Consider the following 24,737-nt stretch of genomic DNA (forward strand, 5'->3'; position numbering starts at 1 on the left):
GGTTCTGATTTAAAGGAGAGGTAGAGCTGGGTGTCATCTGCATACTGATGAACACCCAGTCCAAACCCCCTGATGATCTCTCCCAGCGGTTTCATATAGATACTAAAAAGCATGGGGGAGAGGACAGAACCCTGAGGCACCCCACAAGTGAGAGCCCAGGGGTCTGAACACTCATCCCCCACCACCACTTTCTGGACACGGCCCAGGAGGAAGGAGCGGAACCACTGTATGACAGTGCCCCCAGCTCCCAGCCCCTCTAGACGGTCCAGAAGGATGTTATGGTCGATGGTGTCAAAGGCCGCTGAGAGATCCAGCAGAACTAGGAAAATAAGCATATAAATATGTAATTTGAGAGAAAAAAACATATATTTAAGTAAGTACATATTTATTTTGTATTACATATGTATATGTATTTTTAAAATCAGAAAGCAAATACTTATGGGTAAAACCATGCGAAATGAAAACACATATATTGTCCATTCCTAAACTGTCTACACAGTTGAGTTTCCTGGCAGAAGGAGAGGATGTAAGGCCACGTTTCTCCCAAATTCTCTGGGTTAGCTTTCTTCTTAAGGTTCCTTGAGCAGTCAACTCCACCCCCGTGTAAAATTACCATTCCCCAATCATCTCTCCTGTTTTATCTGAGAGTAAAATACTCTACTACAGTTCTTATTTTTGCAAAGAAATGGTTGCCATGGGGAAATAGTCAAGGTGCTTTCCTGATCCTTTATTGTATATCACATGAATAGTTTAATGCAGTAGAAAGTGACTAATCCTAGTCAATTTTCTTCCACGCCTAGTGCATAAGAGCTGGAATACGGTCTATGATCTTAACAGTTGCATGTTGGAACTTCTCCTGGAGAGCGTACTGCAGTTTGCATTGAAGGTGAGGGATTACCTGTTTGAGTGCATGTGCCTGTTCATACAAAACAGCATGTTAGAGAAGGATTCTCGTTTGGGGTATGAAGGAATAATTTTAATTGGGAGGAAAAGAAAATTTCTAAGCTGACATGGGGTCAATGTCGTAAGCGAGCTTGTTTCTATTATATACAGGACTTTTCAAGTGGCATTTGTCTTGAATTGTGATGAAGCAGACTCTGCAGCACAATTTAGACACAATAGGGCTAGCACTTAAAAGGCTTTAATTTCAAAGAATAAAAAAGTGAAAGTTTACATATCTTTGGCAAACAGATCTTTGGCAAACACATGTCCATGCCCCCAATACAGACAAAGTTAGTTGTGCTTAAGTCTGAAATGAGTGATGTTTGCCTTTAGGTAAAGGTAAAGGGACCCCTGACCATTAGGTCCAGTTGTGGCCAACTCTGGGGTTGCGGCGCTCATCTCACATTATTGGCCGAGGGAGCTTCCGGGTACAGCTTCCGGGTCATGTGGCCAGCATGACTAAGCCGCTTCTGGCGAACCACAGCAGCGCATGGAAACGCCATTTACCTTCCTGCTGGAGTGGTACCTATTTATCTACTTGCACTTGGATGTGCTTTTGAACTGCTAGGTTGGCAGGAGCAGGGACCAAGCAATGGGAGCTCACCCCATCACGGGGATTTGAACCACCGACCTTCTGATCGGCAAGTCCTAGGCTCTGTGGTTTAACCCACAGCTCCACCCGCGTCCCGTGGATGTTTGCCTTTACCCTCTCTTAATTGAGCCATGCCTTTTTAGATATGTTCTAGAGCAAGTGAGTATCGCCCCACCTTAAATCACAGTCCCATACTGTCTGGACTGAAGTAAGTCCCATTGAATTCAGTGGATATAGGACTGAAGCCCTCATCAGTTTGTTTTGCTTTGTGACATGTTAACTGTCCATCATTAAATGTTCCATATTGCACCAAAGGCTCGAAGCACAAAATCTCATATTGGTCTTGCAGAAGCTACTAAGGCATCACTTGAAATTATCATGATGGATCCGTATGAATTTCATTCTTGGTTAACATTGCTCAAGATACCATTACCGTTTGGTGAGCTTTTCTTGTCTCTGTGATGAGAAAAATAAACTTGACGGATGATCCAGCATTTGAAATGCACAAGATTGAATTCTTACTTCAGCGTGGATGAACATAAGGTCACAGGCATGCTTTTTGTCATTGACAACACAGGAAGAAAATCTGAAAGCTCTCCAAACAGAATTTTGTGGCTCTTAAAATTGCAGTGATAATTCTTTTAGACTAAAATATTCCTGATGGTCACATACAAAATGGACATATAAATGAAAAATGTTAAATATAACCAGGATATAATAGCAGTATGCATCTATGGGAATTGTTATCTTTTCTATATTCAAAGTTTAGACACTTAACAAGCGATTAAAGTTTTAAATTAGAACCAGCTATTAACAGTGACTGCATTTTTACATGTTCTACATTTGTTTTGACAAGGGGTTGTTGCATAACTGTGATAGGATAGTCCATGTAAAAGGAATGAAACTCGGGGATTAAGAGAGAGTTCTTATTTTTGCATTCCCCACCCCACCCTGCAAGATAGATGAGTTCCCCAAATATATGCTGCATGTACTGTTGCTGCCAATATCTTATGGTTGATGAATTTTAGTTAGGTACCTAGCTTGCCTTTTTAGTCAAACCATACACCTACACCAATCCTGCAGTCTTGCAAAGCTTCTGTTAAAACTGTTCTATGCAGCTGAACAGAAAGCATTCACCTCCTTGACTTGTTTGATGGAAGAGAGTCAGGGCCCATCTAAGACATTCTGCTAAAAGTTGCAAGACATTCTGAAGGAAAGGACAAAAGATGTCTGCTGCCCCATTTGCCACATACAGAAGCTGACTGGAATGGCTGTGAACTTTACTTCACAGCTGGTGATGGGAGAGCAACCATCATTGCACCTGAGTCATGCAGGCCACAACACACATGTAAAGCACATGTTTCCCTCCTATCAAAGAATCTTGGGAATTGTAGTTTTCCCCTTGTAGAGCTACAATTCCCAGCGACCTTTAACAAAATGCAGTCCCCAAGGTTCATTGTGAGAAGCAGTGTGGTTCAAATATGCTTAAAATGTGGGGCTTTTTTCCCAGCCAGAACTTGCCGGAACTCTCATGTGGCTGCCATTGCCTGTATAAGGGAACAAGGGAGGCATTCATGGTGAGTTCTGGTACCTCTTTTTCTAGAAAAATAAGGTAAAGGGACCCCTGACCATTAGGTCCAGTCATGACCGACTGGGGTTGCGGCGCTCATCTCACTTTATTGGCTGAGAGAGCTGGCGTACAGCTTCCAGATCATGTGGCCAGAATGACTAAGCCGCTTCTGGCGAACCAGAGCAGCGCACGGAAACGCCGTTTACCTTCCCGCCGGAGCGGTACCTATTTATGTACTTGCACTTTGACATGCTTTCGAACTGCAGGAGCAGGGACCGAGCAACAGGAGCTCACCCCGTTGCGGGGATTCGAACTGCCGACCTTCTGATTGGCAAGTCCTAGGCTCTGTGGTTTAACCCACAGCGCCACCCGCGTCCCTTTCTAGAAAAATAGCACTGTTTAAATGTATGGAGTGAGTATTAGAGGCAGGTTAAGTGGCATACACATCTCCAAGAGAGGAAAACATCTGGGGGATTCAGAAAGAACAGCTGGGTGTTCCTCTGTTGATCTCTTCCCTCCCAGAGCCCACTAGCTGAGGCAGATGCCCTACTCTGCCAAATTGGCCCTGAGAAAACAGTGACCGTGTAAAATTAAGAAAGGATATATCTGGGTAACTTTGAGGTATTAGTCATTGCATCTAGTAGGTCCTGACCTAGTGACTGTGGCTGTAATCTTCAGATACATGTGCCAATGGAACAGTACACAGCCTCTCTTGCATATGCTGGTCTGTAACTGCTGTCATGGTGGGCTTGCAGCAAAAGTGAAAGCAAATTAATTGTAATTCAAATGACCATACAAGAAGTAAAAACAGTTGTGTGTGGTGTTGTTTTTTAAAACAAGCCCATAGCCCAGGGGAAACAAATATAATGCAGGAACAGGTTAAAAGACTCAAGGTGGTGGTGGGGAGATATTTGCCTGGAGTTGAAATGACATCAAGGTAGGCTCCAGATAAGTCTCTCTGGAGAGGGCATTTTGTAGCCACCATTCAAAGGGCTGCCTCCCTAGTTGCCATTTCTCACACTTCACCTGGCAGGGGCACTCTTGGAATTCCCTCTTGCTTGCTTTGAAAAGCAAGGTCTCTGGTTTTGTCCCAGATTTTGTATCTGCACCAGTCCTAAATATGGTTAATGCTAACCATCTTAACTAGGCATAGGCAGACTCGGCCCTCCAGCTGTTTTGGGACAACAACTCCCATCATCCCTAGCTAACAGGACCAGTGGTCAGGGATGATGGGAATTGTAGTCCCAAAACAGCTGGAGGGCCGACTTTGCCTATGCCTGATCTTAACCATGGTTTGCACACCTTGATGACTGTTAAAAATTGTTAGTTTTGATGCAGATGTAATGTGAGAATCCAGGGGTAGTCAACACATGGTATCCTCCAAATGCTCACAGAATCACAGACTGTAGAGTTGGAAGGGACGACAAGAGTCATCTAGTTCAACCCTCTGCAATGCAGGAATCTTTCACCCTATGTGGGGCTTAAACCCAGAACCCTGAGATTAAGAGTCTGATGATCTACAGTTCTTGTCATCCCCAGGATGTAAAACCAGGGATTGTGGATGCTGCAATTCACACCATCTGCAGGGTATCACATTTGTTATCTTTGTGCAAGACTAAGAGATTGTGCACTATTTATCATGGTGGAAGCGTATTGTACGGTACGGAATGAGTCACATCCATGTTATTCAGAATGCCATTTCATAGACACATTATGGATATACTCTTCGAATTTCTGGAAACTGATTGTCATATAAGTGACTCATGGCAGAGATGGATTTGATTACAAAGAACACTGATTCTTTCTATATGCCCAAGTGAACTTTGGACTTGTGTTTTCAAAGAGCAATCCCCCATGTTGCATGGAAAACTTTGATTGACACTAATGAAGTTTTCAAAAGCAATTTTAGTTATGGCCTAGGAGCCTGTTGTTCCAAAAGAAGAGAAAATCAGAAATTATGCTTGGCACATTCAAACACATCTCTTGGATCCTGGCCATTGCGTATTATCAGAACTGTAGCAGAATTTTATTTAGCTAGTTTAATACTTACAGCATAATAACCTGTAAGATTCCTTTAGAAATGGAAAGCATTGTAAAACTATAGTATTGCATAAACCCCAGTTTCCTACTGAAATCATTGTAAAAATATTTTTATGCCATTATTTAACTTCTGAATAACTTTTTCCCTGTATTTATAGTGCAGCTGCATATGTAATGAAGTTTGAAGTAATATAAGCTGTTAAATATTTTCATGAGGAGTGCAGTGTTTATTGCTTATTAGATTAATGTCAACTAGGGTTGGGCTGTAATCCATGAATAAAATCTACAACTTCCAGAAAAATATATATCTACTTTGTTTCTTAGGGACTGAAGCTGAACTGTTTCATAAGATCTATATCAATTTTGAAGGAGCTAATGCAGTCATTTTTTTATTTTTTTTTACAATTAAAAAAGGGCATGTCTTTAATCAAGCAAAACTATAAATTGAAGCCTGGCAATTTTTGTTTGGAACCTGAGTGGAGTTTTTGTTTCTTAGCCACAAGTAATTATAATTTTCAGGGTTGAAGTTTGGACATATACTTTTTTCTTATAGAATACTTTAAACACATCAACATAATTTTGCCTTGAATTAAATTAAGTAGTCTAAAATCCCATGTCTGCAATGAAAGAGCATGTGCTACAATTCCCTTCCTGAATTCAAATGGTGTTAAATATGCTCGCATTTGGTTGGAGTGTTTCCAATGACCAGGATCTAAAGAGCTCCTTTAGGAGCACCCAAGACCTGGTATGCCCAGTGGGCTTTTTCTTCTTCTTTCTAACCTTCGCATTCATAGACTCCTGTGCTGTATCACAACCTGCTTTTGAAGTTCCAGGTGAGGTTTGCTGCTGGTCAGACTCTCATTCAAGAAAAAAAATTCCAAATCTCTCTTGGGCAAATGCAACTAGTCATACAGTTATCTGGATCTACTCCAATGTTTTTAGGATTAGGCTGCCAGTAAACTGTTTTGATTCATTCCTAGAAAGCACAATAGGGGGAAAATGTTTTCCTATGAACCTCATAATTTCTTGGGCAAATGAAAATGATTCATGGCGCTGCTGCATCTGCGCTGTGCGTCTTATCTGGCTGTTTACCATTTTCTCATTGACTTGCCTTTGTTCTAAGGGAGTAGAAGCCTGAAAAAAACTGATAAGTGGAGGCCGGGCTTCATGCCTTTTTAACACGCCCAGGGTGTGCAGAAAATTAAATGAGTCATCACTGAAATATCAATAGCTGTAGCAATGCGAGTTGGAAAATGATATATGCTGTTGTTGCGGTAAGTTGGCAGGTGTTGCAGGCAAATAGGTAGTACAGATATTAGGAGGGGGATCTATCTATTTATTTAGTTCATTTAAAGGATTTTCATCGCGCTCTTCGGCTGCAAAAGGCTCCCAGGGCAACTTACAACAACTAATACTAAAGACAGTCTAATGTTTACAGTCTAAAAGGCATGACACAAAGGGAAAAGGGATTGTGAGGGGCTTCACCAGGGTGAAGGCTTCAGCTGTAACCAGGTGGGTGGGAAGATACCACGGGCCATAATCAGTTCAGGTAACTAATTAAAGCTACAAGGTGCTTTGGGGATGAAGATAGGACACTGGTCGCTTTGGATCTGCTTTATCCAAACCCCAACAGACCTGATCCTGGGACTCCTTGGCTTGCTAGCCTGGCACTAGCATACCCAAAACTAGCAAAATGACTGCTATCCCCCCCATCATCTGCTCTGGCTGATGTGAGCAAAGCTTAATATTTGGCAGTGGGTCTGCCCCTCCGCTCCTCCCTAGCCCCGCTTAGGGCTGTCCAGTTACTCGGTTTAAAAATGCCACTGGGAACAGATAATTGACACTGGAAGTGCTAATGAGGAAGGGGGATTGGTTTTGTACTGATGGGTGGTTAAGTGTAGCAACCAGTGCTGTTCTCTTTGCTGTAAAGTTACAAAACCGCTCCCAGCAGCTATAACAGTATACTGCATTGAATCTTTTTCTTTCTTTCTAAAGGCATAAGCATAAAATTTCCCACCTACTGCATGACTAATGAAGCTGTAGGCTTATACAAAGAAGTGTGTTCACAGCTAATAAAGCTGAAGACCTTTATTCGGAGCACCCCAGTATTGGACGTTTCATTTTCAATGTTTTCCAACTGAAAAAGCAGAATAAAAACAAACATATTTTTTATGTCAACTGATATTTCATACAATGCATATTTTTATGTGTGTAATATGAATATGAAGATGCACACACACTTGGGAGATCTAAGCCCTTGATGCCCTGTTTCCCCCTAACCCTTTTTATTCTTCTGTGAACTAGTCAGCTACCAGCATTCAAACTGTAAAGAGCATTGACATAATTTGTAATAAAAGCAAAGCTGAAGCATAGGGAAGGTGAAAGAGAATTGCCAGAATCTGTAGCTATTCTGATCTGCTGGGTAGTCTCTTCCAAATGTGATCTTGAACAGTTAAAGCAAACCAACTGAAGATTCCCTTATTGGCTTGTGTTTTTCCTTTGTTTTTAAGTGTTGTTTCAGTTCAAGTTAAAGTTGTGCATCCCTATCCTAAGCATAGGTGCCACTAAGGTTGCAATCCTGTACCCCCATACCTGAGAGTAAGCTCTATTGGATTCAGCGGGACTTTCTTTTGACATGCATAGGATTGTGTTGTAAATCTACTTGCAACGCTGTAACATTCTTTGTAGCATTGTTGTGCGATCACAGCCCTGTAAAGTTGGCCCTTACTGTTATCCCCACATTCTAGGTTCCTGGCTAAGAGACAGTGACTTCTTTAAGACCTCCTGGTGTGTTATATGACTGAGTTGACATTTGAACCAGCCATCTTTGGATTGCTGCTCATTCTCTTAGCCCAGGGGTCTGCAACCTTTAAGACAAAAAGAGCCACTTGGACCCGTTTCCGAAAAAACAACAACAACTGGGAGCCGCAAAAACATTGCAACATTTAAAACAAATATAACACTGCATATATTGTTTCTGGCCTTAATGCTATATATACAGGATCGTGCAGTCAGCTGTCAATCTCAAGAAAAAAGGACATTGCAACATTTAAAACAAATATAACACTGCATATATTGTTTCTGGCCTTAATGCTATATATACAGGATCGTGCAGTCAGCTGTCAATCTCAAGAAAAAAGGACAAATTAATAGCTAATTAAAATATTTAATTTACAACCAGGTAACCAGGTTAATGGGACTTTTGCTCCTGAACCTCAGTGCTCAGTGTCTGCACATCAGGGCTGTAAGACGTCACCTTCATTTTCACACAGGCTTGCAAGCTGTCATCTGTGAGGCGTGATCGGTGTTTGTTTTTAATATAGTTCATGTTGGAGAAGACCTGCACACATACATATGTGGAAGAGACCACAAGGGCCATCGAGTCCAACCCCCTGCCAAGCAGGAAACACCATCAGAGCACTCCTGACATATGGTTGTCAAGCCTCTGCTTAAAGACCTCCAAAGAAGGAGACTCCACCACACTCCTTGGCAGCAATTCACCAAACTTTCACCTGCTTAAGTTTAAAAAGGGGCTTCAAGCAACTAAAAAGGGGCTTCAGGCAACTAACTCCACGTGGAATTCCACGCGACCGCGACTGCATAATCAATGCCACAAAATGCCAAAGAAAATTAACCAGGGCCCCAGTGAACCATAAATCATAATCAGTGCCTGATGTAAATAATAATTAATAATGAGGGCCCAATGTCATCCTCGTCATTATAAAAATAATCCCTCTCTTCGTGCCGCCCAGCCTCCCAAGAAAAAAACCCCACTTCAAACGGTCACAAAGCACAAATTCCATGCGACCGCGACTTGCTATGCCCAATAATCAATGCCCCAAAATGCCATAGAAAATTAATCAGGGCCCCAGTGTACCATAAATCATAATCAGTGCCTGATGTAAATAATAATTAATAACGAGGCATTCGTCATTATAAAAATACCGTATTTTTCGCCCCATAGGACGCTCCATCCCATAGGACGCACCTAGTTTTTTGGGGGGGAAATAAAGGGGGAAAAAATTCCCTTTATTTCCCCCCCAAAAGCAGGTCGGGGAAACCGAACCAGGTTGAGGAACAGCGGGATGGCGGCGCTGCGCCTCCCTGCTGTCCCCCGAGCTTGTGGGGCTGGCTGATGTCTGCCCCACGCGAGGGGCGCTCTGCATCAGGGCGCCCCCCCTGCGGGGCGGCAGGCTGCTATCCGCAGTGTCGGGAGCCTTGCCGGGAAGTCCGGCAAGGCTCCACACGCTGCGGATGTCTGCCTGGCGAGGGGGGCGCTCTGCTTTAGGGCGCCCCGCCCGCCGGGCGGCAGGCTGCTCACCTCCGCCCCTCGCCTCCGCCCCTCGCCTCCTCCCCTCGCCACCGCCCCGGAGCCGCAGCAAAGGCTTTAAAGAGCCGCATGCGGCTCTGGAGCCGCAGGTTGCCGACCCCCGTCTTAGCCACTGCAGAACACCATCTCTGTATCTAAATCAACTCTGGCAGCTTTGAGACCAGTGGCTTAAGAATGTTTTTCACTATTTTAGATTTTTAAAAAATAATAATTATGTGTTTGGAATCCATTGGGAGGAAGGGCAGGGTACAAATTCAATAAATAATTTTTAGGAATAGTTTCCTTGCTCACATGGAGTGTCTCCACCCCCATCGTTCAGCCCAGACACTGAGGTCCAGCGTCAAAGGCCTTCTGGTAGTTCCCTCACTGCGAGAAGTGAGGTTACAGGGAACCAGGCAGAGGGCCTTCTCGGTAGTGGCGCCCTCTCTGTGGAACGCCTTCCCATCAGATGTCAAGGGAATAAACAACTATCCGACTTTTAGAAGACATCTGAAGGCAGCCCTGTTTAGGGAAGTTTTTAATGTTTTAAGTTTTATTCTTTTTTTTATATTCTGCTGAAAGCTGCCCAGAGTGGCTGGAGAAACCCAGCCAGAGAGGCGGGGTAGAAATAAATTATTATTATTATTGCAGCTTTAAACTTGGACGCTAAGGCAATGTTGATTTAACCTTCTAGAAACAATAATCCATGATGCTTTAAGGCAGACCGGATTTCTCCTGGTATTACCCCTTTTCTCCCCCTTAAAAACAACAGCCACACACTTATTATTTTGTGAAGAAGTAAAAGTGGTATTTACTTACATAAAATGTAAAGCAGCAGTTGCAGTAGCAAAATCAAGGCAGGTTTATAACTAATATCTAAGTTAAAAAGTACAGAATCTAAGTTCAAAATGGTGCAGAGCTCAGACATGCATGTGTGGTCAGCTTCAATGCATGGTGAAGAAAAAGAGAGATGCCCAGGCCCAGCTGTAGTGTTACAGCTTCTTGTCAGCACAAACAAAGGAAGTGATCTCAGAGTTCTCTCGAGCAAATTTTATAGGAAAGCTGTGAGTGCCTCGGCTCTTTCATGTGCCTATCCAGCAAAACATGAATGGTTGGTTTGACTGCAATAATGTCCCACATAAATAATAAATAGTGAATGTTAGGGTTTTCCCCTGTTGTAATTGTTGGGGGCCTTATGCCTGTGATGGCCACCCACTACTCTTTATCTTTTTCTCCCTCTTTACTCTCCATCCAGGCAATTGACTGAGGTCTGAACTGATAACTTGCAGATACTTTTTGTCCTCCTTTCACCACTCTATTTGTTTTCAGCTGAGGGCCTTATGCTGTTGCCCTCAGCACTTGAAGCTTGTTTATTATAATTCTACAAGATTAATTAGTGTCTAAGTAATCTTGCGGAAGAATAATAAACAGACCTATGATGCTAGGAGCAACAGTTGATTAATTCCCATTCCCCCTTCCAGAACACACACACACACACACACACACACACACACACACGAACACGTGTTCTTCGACAAATGGTTCTTTATGTTAGGCTAAGACACCCCCCCATCCCATGTGCATTGCATAGTGAAAGCAAGTCCTTTCATAGAGATCCCTTTATTCTTCCAGAAGTGCACATGCTTTGATGCAGTGATGGAGAATTTGTTTCTGTTTGAGGGCCACATTCCCTTCTGGCCAACTTTATGGGGGCCACATGGCATTAGTGGGTGAGGCCAGTGGATAGAAAGAACAATGAATGTAAATTGAGCAAGAGATTTTGTCGGAGTTCAATGACACGTTCCAACTAGGCAAAAAAACAACAACAAAAAAACAGGTGTGTGAAGCAGAGCCAGTGAGGGGGGTGACCTGGGGAAGAATTGCATTGGAAGAATTCCAAATGCCAAATAAAGGGCTATGGGGGGGGGCAAATTTGGGCCTCAGGCCTCAGGTTCTTCGACTCTGATGCCATACGATCCCATGGGTGAGTGCCCACCAACATCTTTGTTTGTTTTTTTAAAAAGATATTTATTAAGGTTTTTAACAGTAAATCACCAAACACAGAAAGTACCATCACCATAATACAAAGAAAGAAAGAAAAAAGAAAAAGACAAAAGAGTTAAACACAAAATAGAAAACATACAACAAAATCCAGTGTCCAGAAACCTTGTTTCCATCACCTTTCGGGCTTCCTCACATCTCCCTTTCCTGCGTTCCCAATATAAAGTTATGAGCAGCAATTTATCACCTTATTTCAGCTCTTATTTTGTAATTTTCAAATATTATGTCTCCAACTTTGGATATTTTTATCAAATACTTAAGTAATTTAAACATAATATTAATCCAAATTTCATCTTTGTTCTTAAACATCACTTATTCTCATATATCTTTCAACTAAGTTGCTGGTGCCATGTTGTTTTCTAACCTGCATCTTCTTAACATTCAGACAGTTTGCAATATTTTTGTAGGTAGTCCTTAAACTTTTTCCAATCCTCTTCCACTGTTTCTTCTCCCAGGTCTCGGATTCTGCCAGTCATTTCTGCCAATTCCATGTAGTCTATCAGTTGCGTCTGCCATTCTTCCAGAGTGGGCAAATCTTGGGTCTTAATGTTTTGCGATAAGTATTCTTGCTGCTGTTGTTGCATACATAAAGAAAGTTCGGTCCTTCTTTAACACTCTCTGACCAACAATGCCCAAAAGGAAAGTCTCTGGTTTCTTAGGGAAGGTATACTTAAATACCTTTTTCAACTCGTTATAAATCATTTCCCAGAAAGCCTTGACCCTTGGGCACGCCCACCAAAGGTGAAAGAATGTTCCTTCAGTCTCTTTACATTTCCAACACTTATTGTCTGGCAAATGATATATTTTTGCAAGCTTGACTGGGGTCATGTACCACCTATAAATCATTTTCATAATATTTTCCTTTAAGGCATTACATGCCGTGAACCTCACACCGGTGGTCCATAACCTTTCCCAGTCAGCAAACATAATATTGTACCCAATGTCCTGTGCCCATTTTATCATAGCTGATTTAACCATTTCATCTTGAGTGTTCCATCTTAACAGCAAGTTATACATTTTTGAAAGTACCTTAGTCTTAGGTTCTAGCAATTCTGTTTCTAGTTTCGATTTTTCCACCTGGAAACCTGTTTTTCTATCCAAATTAAAAACCTCCCTAATCTGAGCGTAATGTAACCAATCTCGCACTTTATCCTTCAATTTCTCAAAACTCTGCAATCTCCAAGTGTCTCCATCTTTTTCTAATATTTCCCAATACTTCAGCCATTTGGCCTCCATATTGAGTCTTTGTTTCTGATTTCTACCAACTGGAGTTTCCAAAGGATCTTCAGAAGCTGGTCCCATGCACAGTGCATTACAGTAAGAGTTTGAGGAAACGGTATGTAATGTGCAGGGTTAGAGCTTGTTATGGCCCATATGAAAGAAGGAAAGGGGATCCCAAACAAACAAGCTGTCATCAATCCAAGCAGAAGTGCCAGTGTAAAGGCAGCTTGTCTTATTGCTGGTTAAGGAAGGGAAAGGTCCTTGGAAGCACACATTGCACTGTGCTTCCCATTCCAAACATTGGGAACCCCAAATCCACTAGGGTCTCTAGTCTGTGTTTGCTGGAAGCGACGAGCAGTGGTACATATCCCTATTTCACCTTTTCTGCCTTCAGTCTGTTCTGTCTATTCTTTTCAGTGGCATTTTCTCTTACAATAGATAAACTAAAAGTTACAGCCAGTATCTGAAGTATATTATTGTTCCAGTTATAAATGTTATGTATAATGAGTGGATCCGAGAAGAGAGATCGTATCTGAGAGAAAACATTTTTCTTACAATAGCAGAATTAAAAAGATACCGAATATGTTTTCATTATTATGCAGGGGCACGTATACAGATTACAATGGAAGACTTTTTTGCTGCTTTATAGTTTAAATCAGACATTCTTTCGAATTACAATAAAGCATTTAGAATTCTGAAAACAAGGTCCTTGAGATTTTTTGTAGAAAGCTCTTGAATTAAGTATTCACTTGTATGACTCAAAGTAATATCAAGTCTGAAAGATAATTCGATTTAGCTTTGTCACCCAAAAGGCACTCCCAACTGGAAAAGGAAGGAGCTTTTGTGTGTCCAGAATTTTAACTAGCACATTTTAAGCATTTTTAAAATAATTAGCATGGGTGCGTTGTTTTTTAGAGAGAAAGACCAAAAATGTGAAACATGAATTGAAATATTCACTGCAGTGTTTAAAAAATGATATTAAATACAGTATGGTCTTTTTAAACTAAGGAAAATATACTAGTGGTTGGATCCCAACTTAATCATACTCAAGCATATATTCATTGAAATAGGTGAGTAAAATCCCATTGCTTTCAGTGGGGTTGACTTCAACCCAAAGCTCTTATTGAGTCTTCCTGTACTCTAGTGGATCAGCTTTCTTAAACACTGTGAGCTCTTTTCAGATGATAAAATAAATGTGTGGCTGTCAGGCGGTATTAGGATTGTGCATTCACTCCATGCAAAACATCTGAAAGGAGTTTTATGTTTGTTGAGTTGACTCCTGATAAACTTTTGCAGGTGTGGAAGAGTTTTCAATATTTTTTCACCTCTCTCCATTCCTACTAGAAATCTGTCAAAAGTATTTGATTTGTTGTCTTCCTTCCTTCCTTCCTTCCTTCCTTCCTTCCTTCCTTCCTTCCTGCTTCATGTTGGAATCTCTTAGTCATATAATGTTCTTCCAACGTTCTAAGACCTTTTCTCCTTTGCAGTTAATTTGCCAGATTTATCATTAAAGCTTCTAATGGTTCTATTGTTCTCTACATCATTGACCCAAGAACTGGCCTTGTTTGGACACATTGCTGGCTATAAGCCATAGTTAGACAAAGTAGTACATGTAGCTTGAATACTCCCTGCTGTGCTGCTTCCTTCCTTGAGCAGGAAAACAAATTATATAGTGGCTGGTTTACGGTTATGTCCTAACACACACCTGTGGTCCTTCTTCCCACCCAACGAACTTTGATTGAGAAGCCAAATTTAAGGTAATACAAAGTCAGCTGCTCAGTGGTTTGTTTTCTTGCTCAAGGAGGGGAGAAACAAAGTGAGGAGGGATTGAGAGGGGTGCACAACCACGCAGCATGTTCACAGACTAATTTGGCTAATAACATGCTTTATGGTCAGTGATATGTGTAAATCATTTATGTCTAAATATGTCTATGGTCAGTGATGACTAAAAGTGATGACTGGTTTACACACAGCATCATCATTTTACCAGACAAGAGCGTCTGTCCTATTTCTTTTTCTTTCTCTGAGCTTACAATAGCTTCTTGATCAGCTGTTGATGTGAATGTTGATGCTGATTTGTTCAAATGAAATCTCGTTTATTAAATTGCTGAAGCAGGCTGTCACTGAACTCTGCACGCTGACATTAAAGCTCTGGAATGTAATATAATTAGCAATCCCAGTAGTAGCTTTAATAGCATTAAGTGTTAAGACAACAATAAATTACATGGGACATCTATTTAAAAATAAGCTGGTTTTCAGAAAAATAATTCACCGTAACCTGAAATGAAGCCTCCATGATTTTATTGAAAGTTCCATTGTGAACTTTTCCTCCTTTGACATATTAATTAACCAGAGAACATCCTCAAATTTTAACTGTAGACGAATGGCAGAATGAGCTGCACTGACTGTAGATCTTTCTTTCCCCTTTTTTATAGCTTGCTGGAATCAGAGGAGAAGAGGTTTGGGGCACCAGTAAGAGTTGAGTCTACAGCTTCCCAAGGGTGCTATCTTTGTGCTACTAGCTTTGTACAGTCAGTACAATATGTCTCCTTGCTATGTACATGCCTGGCATAGGAGAACATTCTGTCAGCATAGTTATGTTCAGTACGCACCTGCCTTCCCATTGTGGAGGTTGCTGGTGGTAGCAGAGGGGAATAAGGCTGCAGAGAGGTAGCCATAGTGTGGTGATAATAGAATCCTAGGGTTTGAAAGGATCCTGAGGATCATCTAGTCTAACCCTATGTAATGCAGGAATATGCAGTTGTCCCATACGGGGATTGAACCTACAACCTTGACTACTGAGCCAGTGTGGTGTAGTGGTTAGGAGTGGTAGACTCGTAATCTGGTGAACCGGGTTCGCGTCCCCACTCCTCCACATGCAGCTGCTGGGTGACCTTGAGCCAGGCACACTTCTCTGAAGTCTCTCAGCCCCACTCACCTCACAGAGTGTTTGTTGTGGGGGAGGAAGGGAAAGGAGAATGTTAGCCGCTTTGAGACTCCTTAGGGTAGTGATAAAGCAGGATATCAAAGCCAAACTCTTCTTCTTCTTGACATTATCAGCACCATGCTCTAACCAACCGAGCTATCCAGGTGTGTTGGATTGACTCCACCACTATGTCTGTCCCACACTGACCTCCCTACCCCTCTCCCCCTTGGCTGCTAGCAGTGACCTCTACACTAGAAAGTCAGGTGAGCAGTGCCTCCCCATCATGCTCTGCCCAGCCGACTGCTTTGAGTTAGTATTAGTGCCAACTTTAAGTAAATACAGACGGAGACCAGCAATAAAGCATTGCAGTGAATCACCAGGTCCATTTCTATTAAGGATTCCAGCCAGCCCAGGAATTTTGTAGCGGGGAAAGGGTTAAGTTTATTCTTGCTGCACCTCCTGAAACCTCCCCAGTGTTGTATCTAAAGAGCTTAGGTTTGAGGCTAGCTGCTACTCTTGAAACTGGTTAGGGAGTTTTCTGGAGAGGGAGAAAGGGGAGAGAGAGTATCCTTTTTAATTTCTTTCCTCTTGAAAGAAGTGCAGGGCAGGAAACAGTGTTGTTCATAAACTCATGTTGCACATCGCTTTCCAGATCGTGGCTACAGCTGCAAGCAGGCTGGCTTGTTCTCTTTCCCCCAACCCACAATATGCACTCATCATTCCACAGGTACTTGAAGCGAGTGAGCTTGTCGAGTCATTTGAAAAAATTATAGCAATTTGCAGGCTAATGTCCTTTTGTGTACCTGAGTCCCTCGAGTGCACAGAAACCATGACCTTATGATTAGGTGGCCCTGTTTCACCAGCAAAATGATAGGCAAGGGACCACACAAGTTCATTGCTAGAAGGATGGTAATTCTTACCTTGCTGACATTTTTGTGGCTTGTTTACAGTGCTAGTTATATAGTTTGTATGTGCAGTTTTCTATTGTAACCTTTCAGGTTCTATGTTTTGTATGCTACCTTGCACAATGTTCTATTTGAAAAGTGAAGGATAAATCCAGAAAGTAATAAGATGCCAACATCCACTTTTGGGAGACAACTAGACCACTGTGAGTTTCAGCAAAAGGACTATCATCATGCAAATATATGATGAAAGATTAATATATAGGTCCCTAAATGCATGTTTGGGTTAAAAGTGGGTCTTGGGTTTGAAAAAGGTTGACCTAGACTACTGAACACTAGTATTATGTGCTAGTATGCATGGGACTGTAGCCATAGCCGTGGATTCCCTACGACAGTTACCAGATGCTCTTCAGTAAACTAACTTTCTTTATTTTGATGACAGAGCTCTTGTGCCTTTGTAACAGCAGCATGGTTGACAGAAATCAAGCTTGTGGAACTTCCTTAAAAATGCACCTCTATGGGACAGAAAACACCACAAATTGAATTTCTGCCTATTATGTGACTTTTGCAAAGGCTCAAGAGTCCTCCCAAAAACTTCACTCATACTCTGTCCCTTGCCTCCAGCCCTGCAATGGATGACATGCAACATCATGCTTTAGAAGGGGGAAATCTTTTGACCATTACAGTGGTACCTCGGGTTACATACGCTTCAGGTTACAGACTCTGCTAACCCAGAAATAGTACCTTGGGATGAGAACAGAAATTGTGTGGTGGCGGTGCAGCGGCAGCAGGAGGCCCCATTAGCTAAAGTGGTGCTTCAGGTTAAGAACAGTTTCAGGTTAAGAACAGACCTCCAAAACAAATTAAGTACTTAACCCGAGGTACCACTGTTTTGTTCACCAGAGTCCCTTTCCTCTGGAACTATTACAGTTCATTTGTTCGTTTACTGCAAATTTTTTTTACATCTCAAAATAATTAACAACTTGGCATATGAGGGGAAAATATGATTTAGGAAGCAAAGGTGCCAGCTGAGCTGAGAGAGTGCTTTATTCTGCTTGCCAACTAATTAATGCCAGGTTTAGATGCTGAATCCAGAAAATAAAAGTCTCCAAGGGAACTCCTTCAGTAATTATTGACTTTGGTGCAGTAGGATCCTTGTTTTAATAAAACAATTGGGGGAGAGACTAGGATAAAAGAGGATGAAAGCTTCTATTGAGACACATCCGTATTACACCTTGAGGTGAAAAGCTCTAAAATAGTTTATTATAACGGGAAGTATTAGGTGGCATGCTTGGCATAAGGGGCATGAATTCCACTGGAACAGCCCTGGAAAAGTAGCACAGAGGTTTGAAGAAGGTTCCTATCACAACATGTACCATTCTAATTCTTAACCATCCTTGTCTGGTTTATATGTTATGTAAGCTTTTACTTCTGCTCTGCAAGTTATTGAACAGTATGTCATGGATATTTTCCGGCTCACATTTTTCTATATAAAGAAATCTTCCTATCCTTGTTGAAAGTGTGTTCCCTCCTAACACATTGCAGATTTAACTTGCATTCTTAAACTTTTTTGAATCTTAACAGTTGTATCCAAAGTAGCGCTGCCTGAATGTTCTGTTAGTGCAAGGATTACCGTGTGTGCAATCAATTTTTAATATATGTTTAAAATGTGTATTTGAAGTTACGGATATAAGAAGCCATCGGTTTCCATTCTAACTTGTTTGCTGCATGTACCATTGCTTCTGTTCCACTGCACTCCAGTTTCTGAAAAGCTATGTCATTCATCTCACTGGCCGGTGTGGTGGAATTTTCCATAATTATAGGGAACCCAATGCAAAAGGGGAGAAATGTCATGTATTGCTTGCAGACTGACAACAATGAATGCCAATCATAGTTGCTGGATTGATTTCTCTTCTAGACATGGGATGAGTCAGAGAACATAGGCAGTTTCTGTTTCTGTCTGAATTCTTCAACATCCATAATTTGAAATGAAGTTGTTACGTCATTTGATGAGTATATAGTAGGGTCCAGTCTTACTGTTGTCCAGAGATCTTAGTTCCTTCTCATGCAGTGTGTGAAACCTGCTTGACAGTCATGACATTAGGGTCAAAATTCCAGCCATGATCTTCAGCATTGTTGACTTCTGAAAAGTGTAACTAAAAAGTATACCTAATAAAGCATAAAACTTTGGAGGGCAACTAACTGCATAAAGTCTGGCAGTTTCCCATGTCTAAAGCTGTTGGTGGTTGTGGCAGACCCAAATGATTTGCCATACTCGTGGAATGTTTAGGAATATTTTAGCATATATCATCAAAAGCAGCACATGCACATTTCTGCATCTCCTAATCGTGGCTTTTGCTTTTCTTTTAACAGTGTTTTCATATACCATCAGTGCCAGAAGCTTCAGAAAATTGGCACCATCTAGAAGTTAGCGCAGATTGATTTTCTTCTTCCTGGATATCTGATAATTTGAGAAACTAAACTGTAAAAACTGCTGGGGGGTATTTTGATTACCTCCACCTGAAGCAGACAAGAAGACTGGTATGTAAACTGCACTTTGCCATCATTATGATGAACACGGAGAAATGGGCTAACCTCAGTCCTTCGGAATTCTCTCAGCTTCAGAAGTATGCAGAATGTAAGTACTCAATTTTTTTAAACTTTTATATTTCTGTGTATTTGTATCAAATTTTCAGCTATATGAAAATGTAAGACATAAAAGTGTCCAAATGCAATTTGATGTCATAACAATTTTTTTGTAAGTAAATATATGTATATATAGAGAGAAATTATTCAGTTGTGTGTGTGTCTGTGTGTGTCTGTTTGTACTTGGTTTTCGAACAGCTTAGTTCTCCAATGTTTTGGCTCCCGAATGCCGCAAACCCGGAAGTGACTGTTCCGGTTTGTGAACTATTTTTGGAAGCCAAACGTCCGACAGGGCTTCCACGGCTTCCGATTGGCTACAGGAACTTCCTGCAGCCAATCAGAAGCCACACTTTGGTTTCTGAACATTTTGGAAGTTGAACGTACTTCTGGAACTGATTCCGTTCGACTTCCAAGGTACAACTGTGTTTATATATATATTCTGCCTTGACAATAGACTCTTGAATGCAGAAAGGTCCCCATTACTGGGAACTCTTCCAAAACTCGGTATCAATTAATGAAAGGCCTCTGAAAACTGATGATAGAGGCCCAGATCTGTTTTCCCTGCCTACATTTCGGTTAGGTAGTTGTTTCACTGCAAGTGGCCCTGATCCGGTGATGATTGGCCCTCCTTGAGCTCAAGCGGCTATGTGCTCAGTCTGAAAATGATACATAGAGTAGCTCATGCATTTATACCTTTGTGCTTTTCCAAGGCGAGATAAAAAGAAATCTTAAATTTTCTACGATCTCTCTGCTGCCTGTTTAAAGTTTTCAATAAAACCACCAGCTACCATACTAGGGGCCAGTATATTTTGTACTCTGGCAAGTAAGTATGGCCAGAGGCTAGATGACTGTGTATCCAGAGGCTTTGCAGCTTAATCTGAAGCAGAAGGAAAGAAAATCTGGAGTAGATTTTCTTTGTTGAGAGAGAGACTGCTGAAAATAGAGTCCTGCAAGTCCGCTGGTTAGAAACCTGTGGCTAGAGGTCATATCATTGGTGTGGGTGTGTGGGTGAGAGAGAGAATGGGAATAGAATGGCAGTCTTGGGGGAAAAATAAAGAAGATTGTTCTTTGTGACAATTCAGTGCTACGGCATTGGTACTGTAGCTGCCTAGAAATCTAATGGGAGAACAGGATCTGCTGGGGTTTTAAAGTTGCAAATTTCTGTCTTATGTTCAGCCTCCATGCATATGTAAATAAAACCTTACATCATAGAAATGCCATAAACCTATCCTCTTCATTTCAAGGAAACCAATTTTGGGGTACAACCTGGAATCCCAGAATCGTCTTGATAGCTTTCTTTTTCTTTTTCTTTTTTTAAAAAAGTGTTCTGTTTCTAAAATTTGGTTTGACTAGGATAAAGTTGGCTCTTTGACATTTTGTTCAGAACACTGGGCAAAATTTGATCCAGACTTGAAATTCAATTCAAGCCCAGCTAATGTAAATTGAAAAGAAACTGCTATTAAAGTGACTGAATGACGTATTCTAGGTACAGTGTATGCAAAACCTTTTAGCTCTTTCTCACTGGAAAATTTTGAAGCTATTTTTCTCCCTTTCTCCTAACAAATTTGACATCACACTTCATTCTGATCTAACCATTGTGTTTGCAGCATATTAATTACCCTCGGAAACAAGCAAAGATATATGAAGCCAGCGCTATTTGTTTATTGCAAGCAGCCTGTTAACTCTTTTTGTATAATATAAGACATTTCTGAGATGCAACTGATATAAATCAGCCCACATCCTCTCACTTTGGGTTAGCACTTTTTATACCTTGCATCTATCCAGTTTGCTGTGTAGACATTTTCGCAAGGCATACACATAAATGAAAGTACATAATAAAAACTCTGCTTTCAGAAAATGCAATAGACAGTCTAGTTTACAGCAGAGGAAAAAACTTTCATTTTTTTATGTCTTGTATTAGGAAGGTTTGAGGTTCATTTTGCAATTTTTTGCTAACCTCTCCATCCCCATTCTTGTTAATTAAGTGAGGGGGTTGCTTGTAAATACAGCCATTAACTGGAAGAATTCTTATTTCTCCATTTCCTTCGGTATTTTAGAGTTCCACTTGGTGTGGGTGGGATTAGAATTCAGATTCTTAATTCAGTAAATTGAAGCCATAGCAGTGGCAACTCTTTGCTCTTAAAGAGAACTTGTTGCCTTTTGTGCACTGGGGTGGGGGCATATTTTGATGGGCACTTGCTTTTTCGGTACATCCAGAAAGTACCACCACATACATCACAGCACAATCCCAACTGTGTCTACTCAGAAGTAAGTCCCCTTGAATTCAATGAGGTTTACTCCCAAATAAAGGGCACGGTGGGGGCGGGGGAGGTTAGGATTGCAGCATAAATCACTTTGAAAATAATATTGGAAAATTAGATTGCAAAAAAATAAAAACAAACGTTATGCCCTCACAAAACCCCATAGGTTTGGAAACAGGATATAGGGAGTAAATTAAAAGCTACTTGATTTTTGTTCTTGTTTTATGGATACAGTGGTACCGCAAGTTACAGACACTTCAGGTTACAGACTCCGCTAACCCAGAAATAGTATCTCGGGTTAAGAACTTTGCTTCAGGATGAGAACAGAAATCGCATGGCAGCAGCGGGAGGCCCCATTAGCTAAAGTGGTACCTCAGGTTAAGAACAGTGTCAGGTTAAGAACGGACCTCCTAACCCGAGATACCACTGTAATTGATACTTAAATTGTCACAGTCCCTGATTTTCTGAAACTTGTACTGCCACTCAGTAAATTTGTGATGTTCACATCAACAGAATGCAAAGCAATTTTAATATTAGGCGCCTTCTGCTATTGGCTGCTATGTCCCCCAAAAGTTGTGAAGTCCTTGGAAGCAGCATCCTATGAAGTGCAAGGAAGGTAAAGTCAGGCATTGTGTATACACAATTGTACATTTGCGTCCTTCTGGACATCCACTGCATTTGAAAACTAGATAGCGTAATTTATTTAAATTCCAATGCATCATGCAGACTTACGGTGTCCATGTTTTACAAACCAGTTCTAGATTTGTATGGTACCATTGATAGTGAATGTTTATTTAGGTTAAAATAAAAAAAATCCTTCCAGTAGCACCTTAAAGACCAACTAAGTTAGTTCTTGGTATGAGCTTTCGTGTGCATGCACACTTCTTCAGATACACTGAAACAGAAGTTTCTGAAACAGAAGTTATTTAGGTTATGAGACTTCATGGTTCCATATACTGAATCAAGAATGGAGTTCATTTTTAGTTTAAATGAGCCTTCCCCAACTTGGTGGCCTTCATGTATTTTGGACTATAACAACAGCCATGCTGGTTGAGGCTAATGGGAGTTGTAATCTATAACATCTGGAGGATAGCGGGCTGGAGAAGGCTGACCCTGATAAATTTCTTTCACACATGTAAGACACACAAAAACCCCTACTTTGACCTGCATTCTGTGCGCAAGTTTCCCCTAACGTGGCAAGTAGCAGCACTTTGCGTGTGCAACTTTCATTGAGACCATGGAACAGAGAGAAAATGTTCATCCCCTTTTCTCCCCCAGCGCCACAGTCTCTGGCTGAACTGCTTTTGCTATGGCTGCCATTTGCATCAGCCACTAGCCTTTGAGTATAAAATGCAAACACGTCTAAAGAACTAAGCATTGAAACTAATAATTAAAACACCAGCTGTTGCAATTTGTGTACAAGTATAAACACAAGAACACTATGAAGCAGATAACTGAGAAATATTGTAAGTCACGAAAATATTCGTTTTCTAGTACAGTATTATGATTCTAGGGCATTGTCACCAAATATTTACAAAATCTGTTCCAAACAATTCTACTCAAGACTTCTGTGACCCAGTTTACATTTTCATGTAACTCACAAATTTTAGGTTCCAGTTTACATTTTCCACCACCTATTAGTAATTATGTATTGCTCTTCTTTTTACATTATAAACTCGTTGACCTCTTGTTCTTCTAAGCTTGCTATTCCTCATTTGTGGTTCTGAAATCTTAAACGTTTCCTATAGGGTCATAATGTTAGGCTCCTTGTGATCCCCATGCTTCCCGTCCTTACTTTTCTACCAGACATCTCTGATGAAGGATGGGACAGAGAACTGCTTTTTTTTCTGGCTGTTCTTGGAAAGACCTATTTTTTTCTCTAGGACTTAAAAGGATTTTGCTTCAATATTGTCTGGGAATCCTTGGGTATCATTCTGTTGGTATTCACTCTATATTGTGGATAGTATTGTAGTAGTATGATTTAGGCAGCAATAAGTAGCCTTTAAATAACTGCTGGGAGAAGCATTAATGTTTATAATTCAGCCTATGCAAGTGTTGTTATTCATTAATGTTTATCTAATCTTCTGCCCTGGAAAAGACCCTGATGTTGGGAAAGATGGAGGGCACAAGGAGAAGGGGACGACAGAGGACGAGATGGTTGGATAGTGTCTTCGAAGCTACAAACATGAGTCTGACCAAACCGCGGGAGGCAGTGGAAGACAGAAGTGCCTGGCGTGCTCTGGTCCATGGGGTCACGAAGAGTCGGACACGACTAAACAACTAAACAACAACAACAAATCTTCTGCCATTCTGTTGGTTTTCCTTCTGTTCATTTGGAGGATTGAAATTTTGACCATTTGTTGAAAACAGGCTTTGGTTTAGGGGTGGATGACTGATTTAAATATACTGTACTTTGTATTCCTTGTTTTGTACCAGATGAATAAATTGATGTCCTCCGTCATTGTTTTTGCAGATTCTACAAAGAAAATTAAGGATGTTTTGGAAGAATTCCATGGTAATGGTGTACTAGCAAAGTACAATCCTGAAGGGGTAACTTTGTCTGTCTTTTCTAACTTTTAGATATTTGCACTAGTTGATTGAAATTAATGTTTTGCATTCTGCAGGATTACTTTTTCTGCTCTCTTTTCAATTTCTAAAGTTGCCTGACACTTTGTGCTCCAGTTGATATAAAGTTGGACTCTGGCAAATCAACAGCCCTGTGCAAAGAGCTGCAGTCGGGGTTTTGGCAGCTGGTCTCCCCCCTCTATGCATGGTTTTTGCTTTGTGAACTGAGTAAACCTATGTGGATTCTGTGCCCATGATTTTGGCAAGACCATGCAGTGAGCCCACATGCATATAACTTATTGGCAGGTGGTGCCTTGCATACAGAACCTAAATGTGGCTGCGTGGCAGTTTTGAGCCATATCCTGATTGTGGTCGTGTGTGCAATATTTCATTCAATTCCTTACCTGTAAAATGGGAATGAAATCAATGGATGGTTGTGATGATGAGTGTGAGATGCTGCTGAATCCCATTTAGAACCATAGAGAGAGAGATTCACCTTTGTCAAGTGAGAGAAATTGGGCAGAATTGGGTGTAATTAGATCAGTAAAGGGAGCCTGGTCACTGGGAACACTCAGTACAAATATAGCAGTTCCTTGCACACCTACATTAAAAATGGTGGAAACAAGCAATCGGAGCTTACCTATTTGGGTCTTGTTTCAGCTGGACCCTTCAATCGTACTCCTGCAACATTAGCGATTTTCC

At 41.2% G+C, this 24,737-nt stretch overlaps 1 protein-coding gene across 6 annotated transcripts in view; it reads left to right on the forward strand.

Moving 5' to 3' along the window:
• Positions 1 to 24,737, forward strand: part of DGKB (diacylglycerol kinase beta) — a 303,881-nt gene that overhangs the window by 81,120 nt on the left and 198,024 nt on the right. For 5 of the 6 annotated variants that reach the window (XM_082193914.1, XM_082193916.1, XM_082193912.1 and 2 more), the window contains 2 exons: positions 18,937 to 19,201; positions 23,944 to 24,020. In XM_082193914.1, coding sequence (XP_082050040.1) covers positions 19,132 to 19,201; positions 23,944 to 24,020 — 147 coding nt within the window. In that variant the 5' untranslated portion in view covers positions 18,937 to 19,131. Of the gene's footprint in view, positions 1 to 800; positions 887 to 18,936; positions 19,202 to 23,943; positions 24,021 to 24,737 lie in introns of all 6 variants that reach the window. The other variant, XM_082193913.1, reaches the window with a different exon arrangement.

The sequence above is a fragment of the Podarcis vaucheri genome, assembly GCF_965113315.1.
Source record: "Podarcis vaucheri genome assembly, chromosome: 12".
NCBI classification, from domain to species: domain Eukaryota; kingdom Metazoa; phylum Chordata; class Lepidosauria; order Squamata; family Lacertidae; genus Podarcis; species Podarcis vaucheri.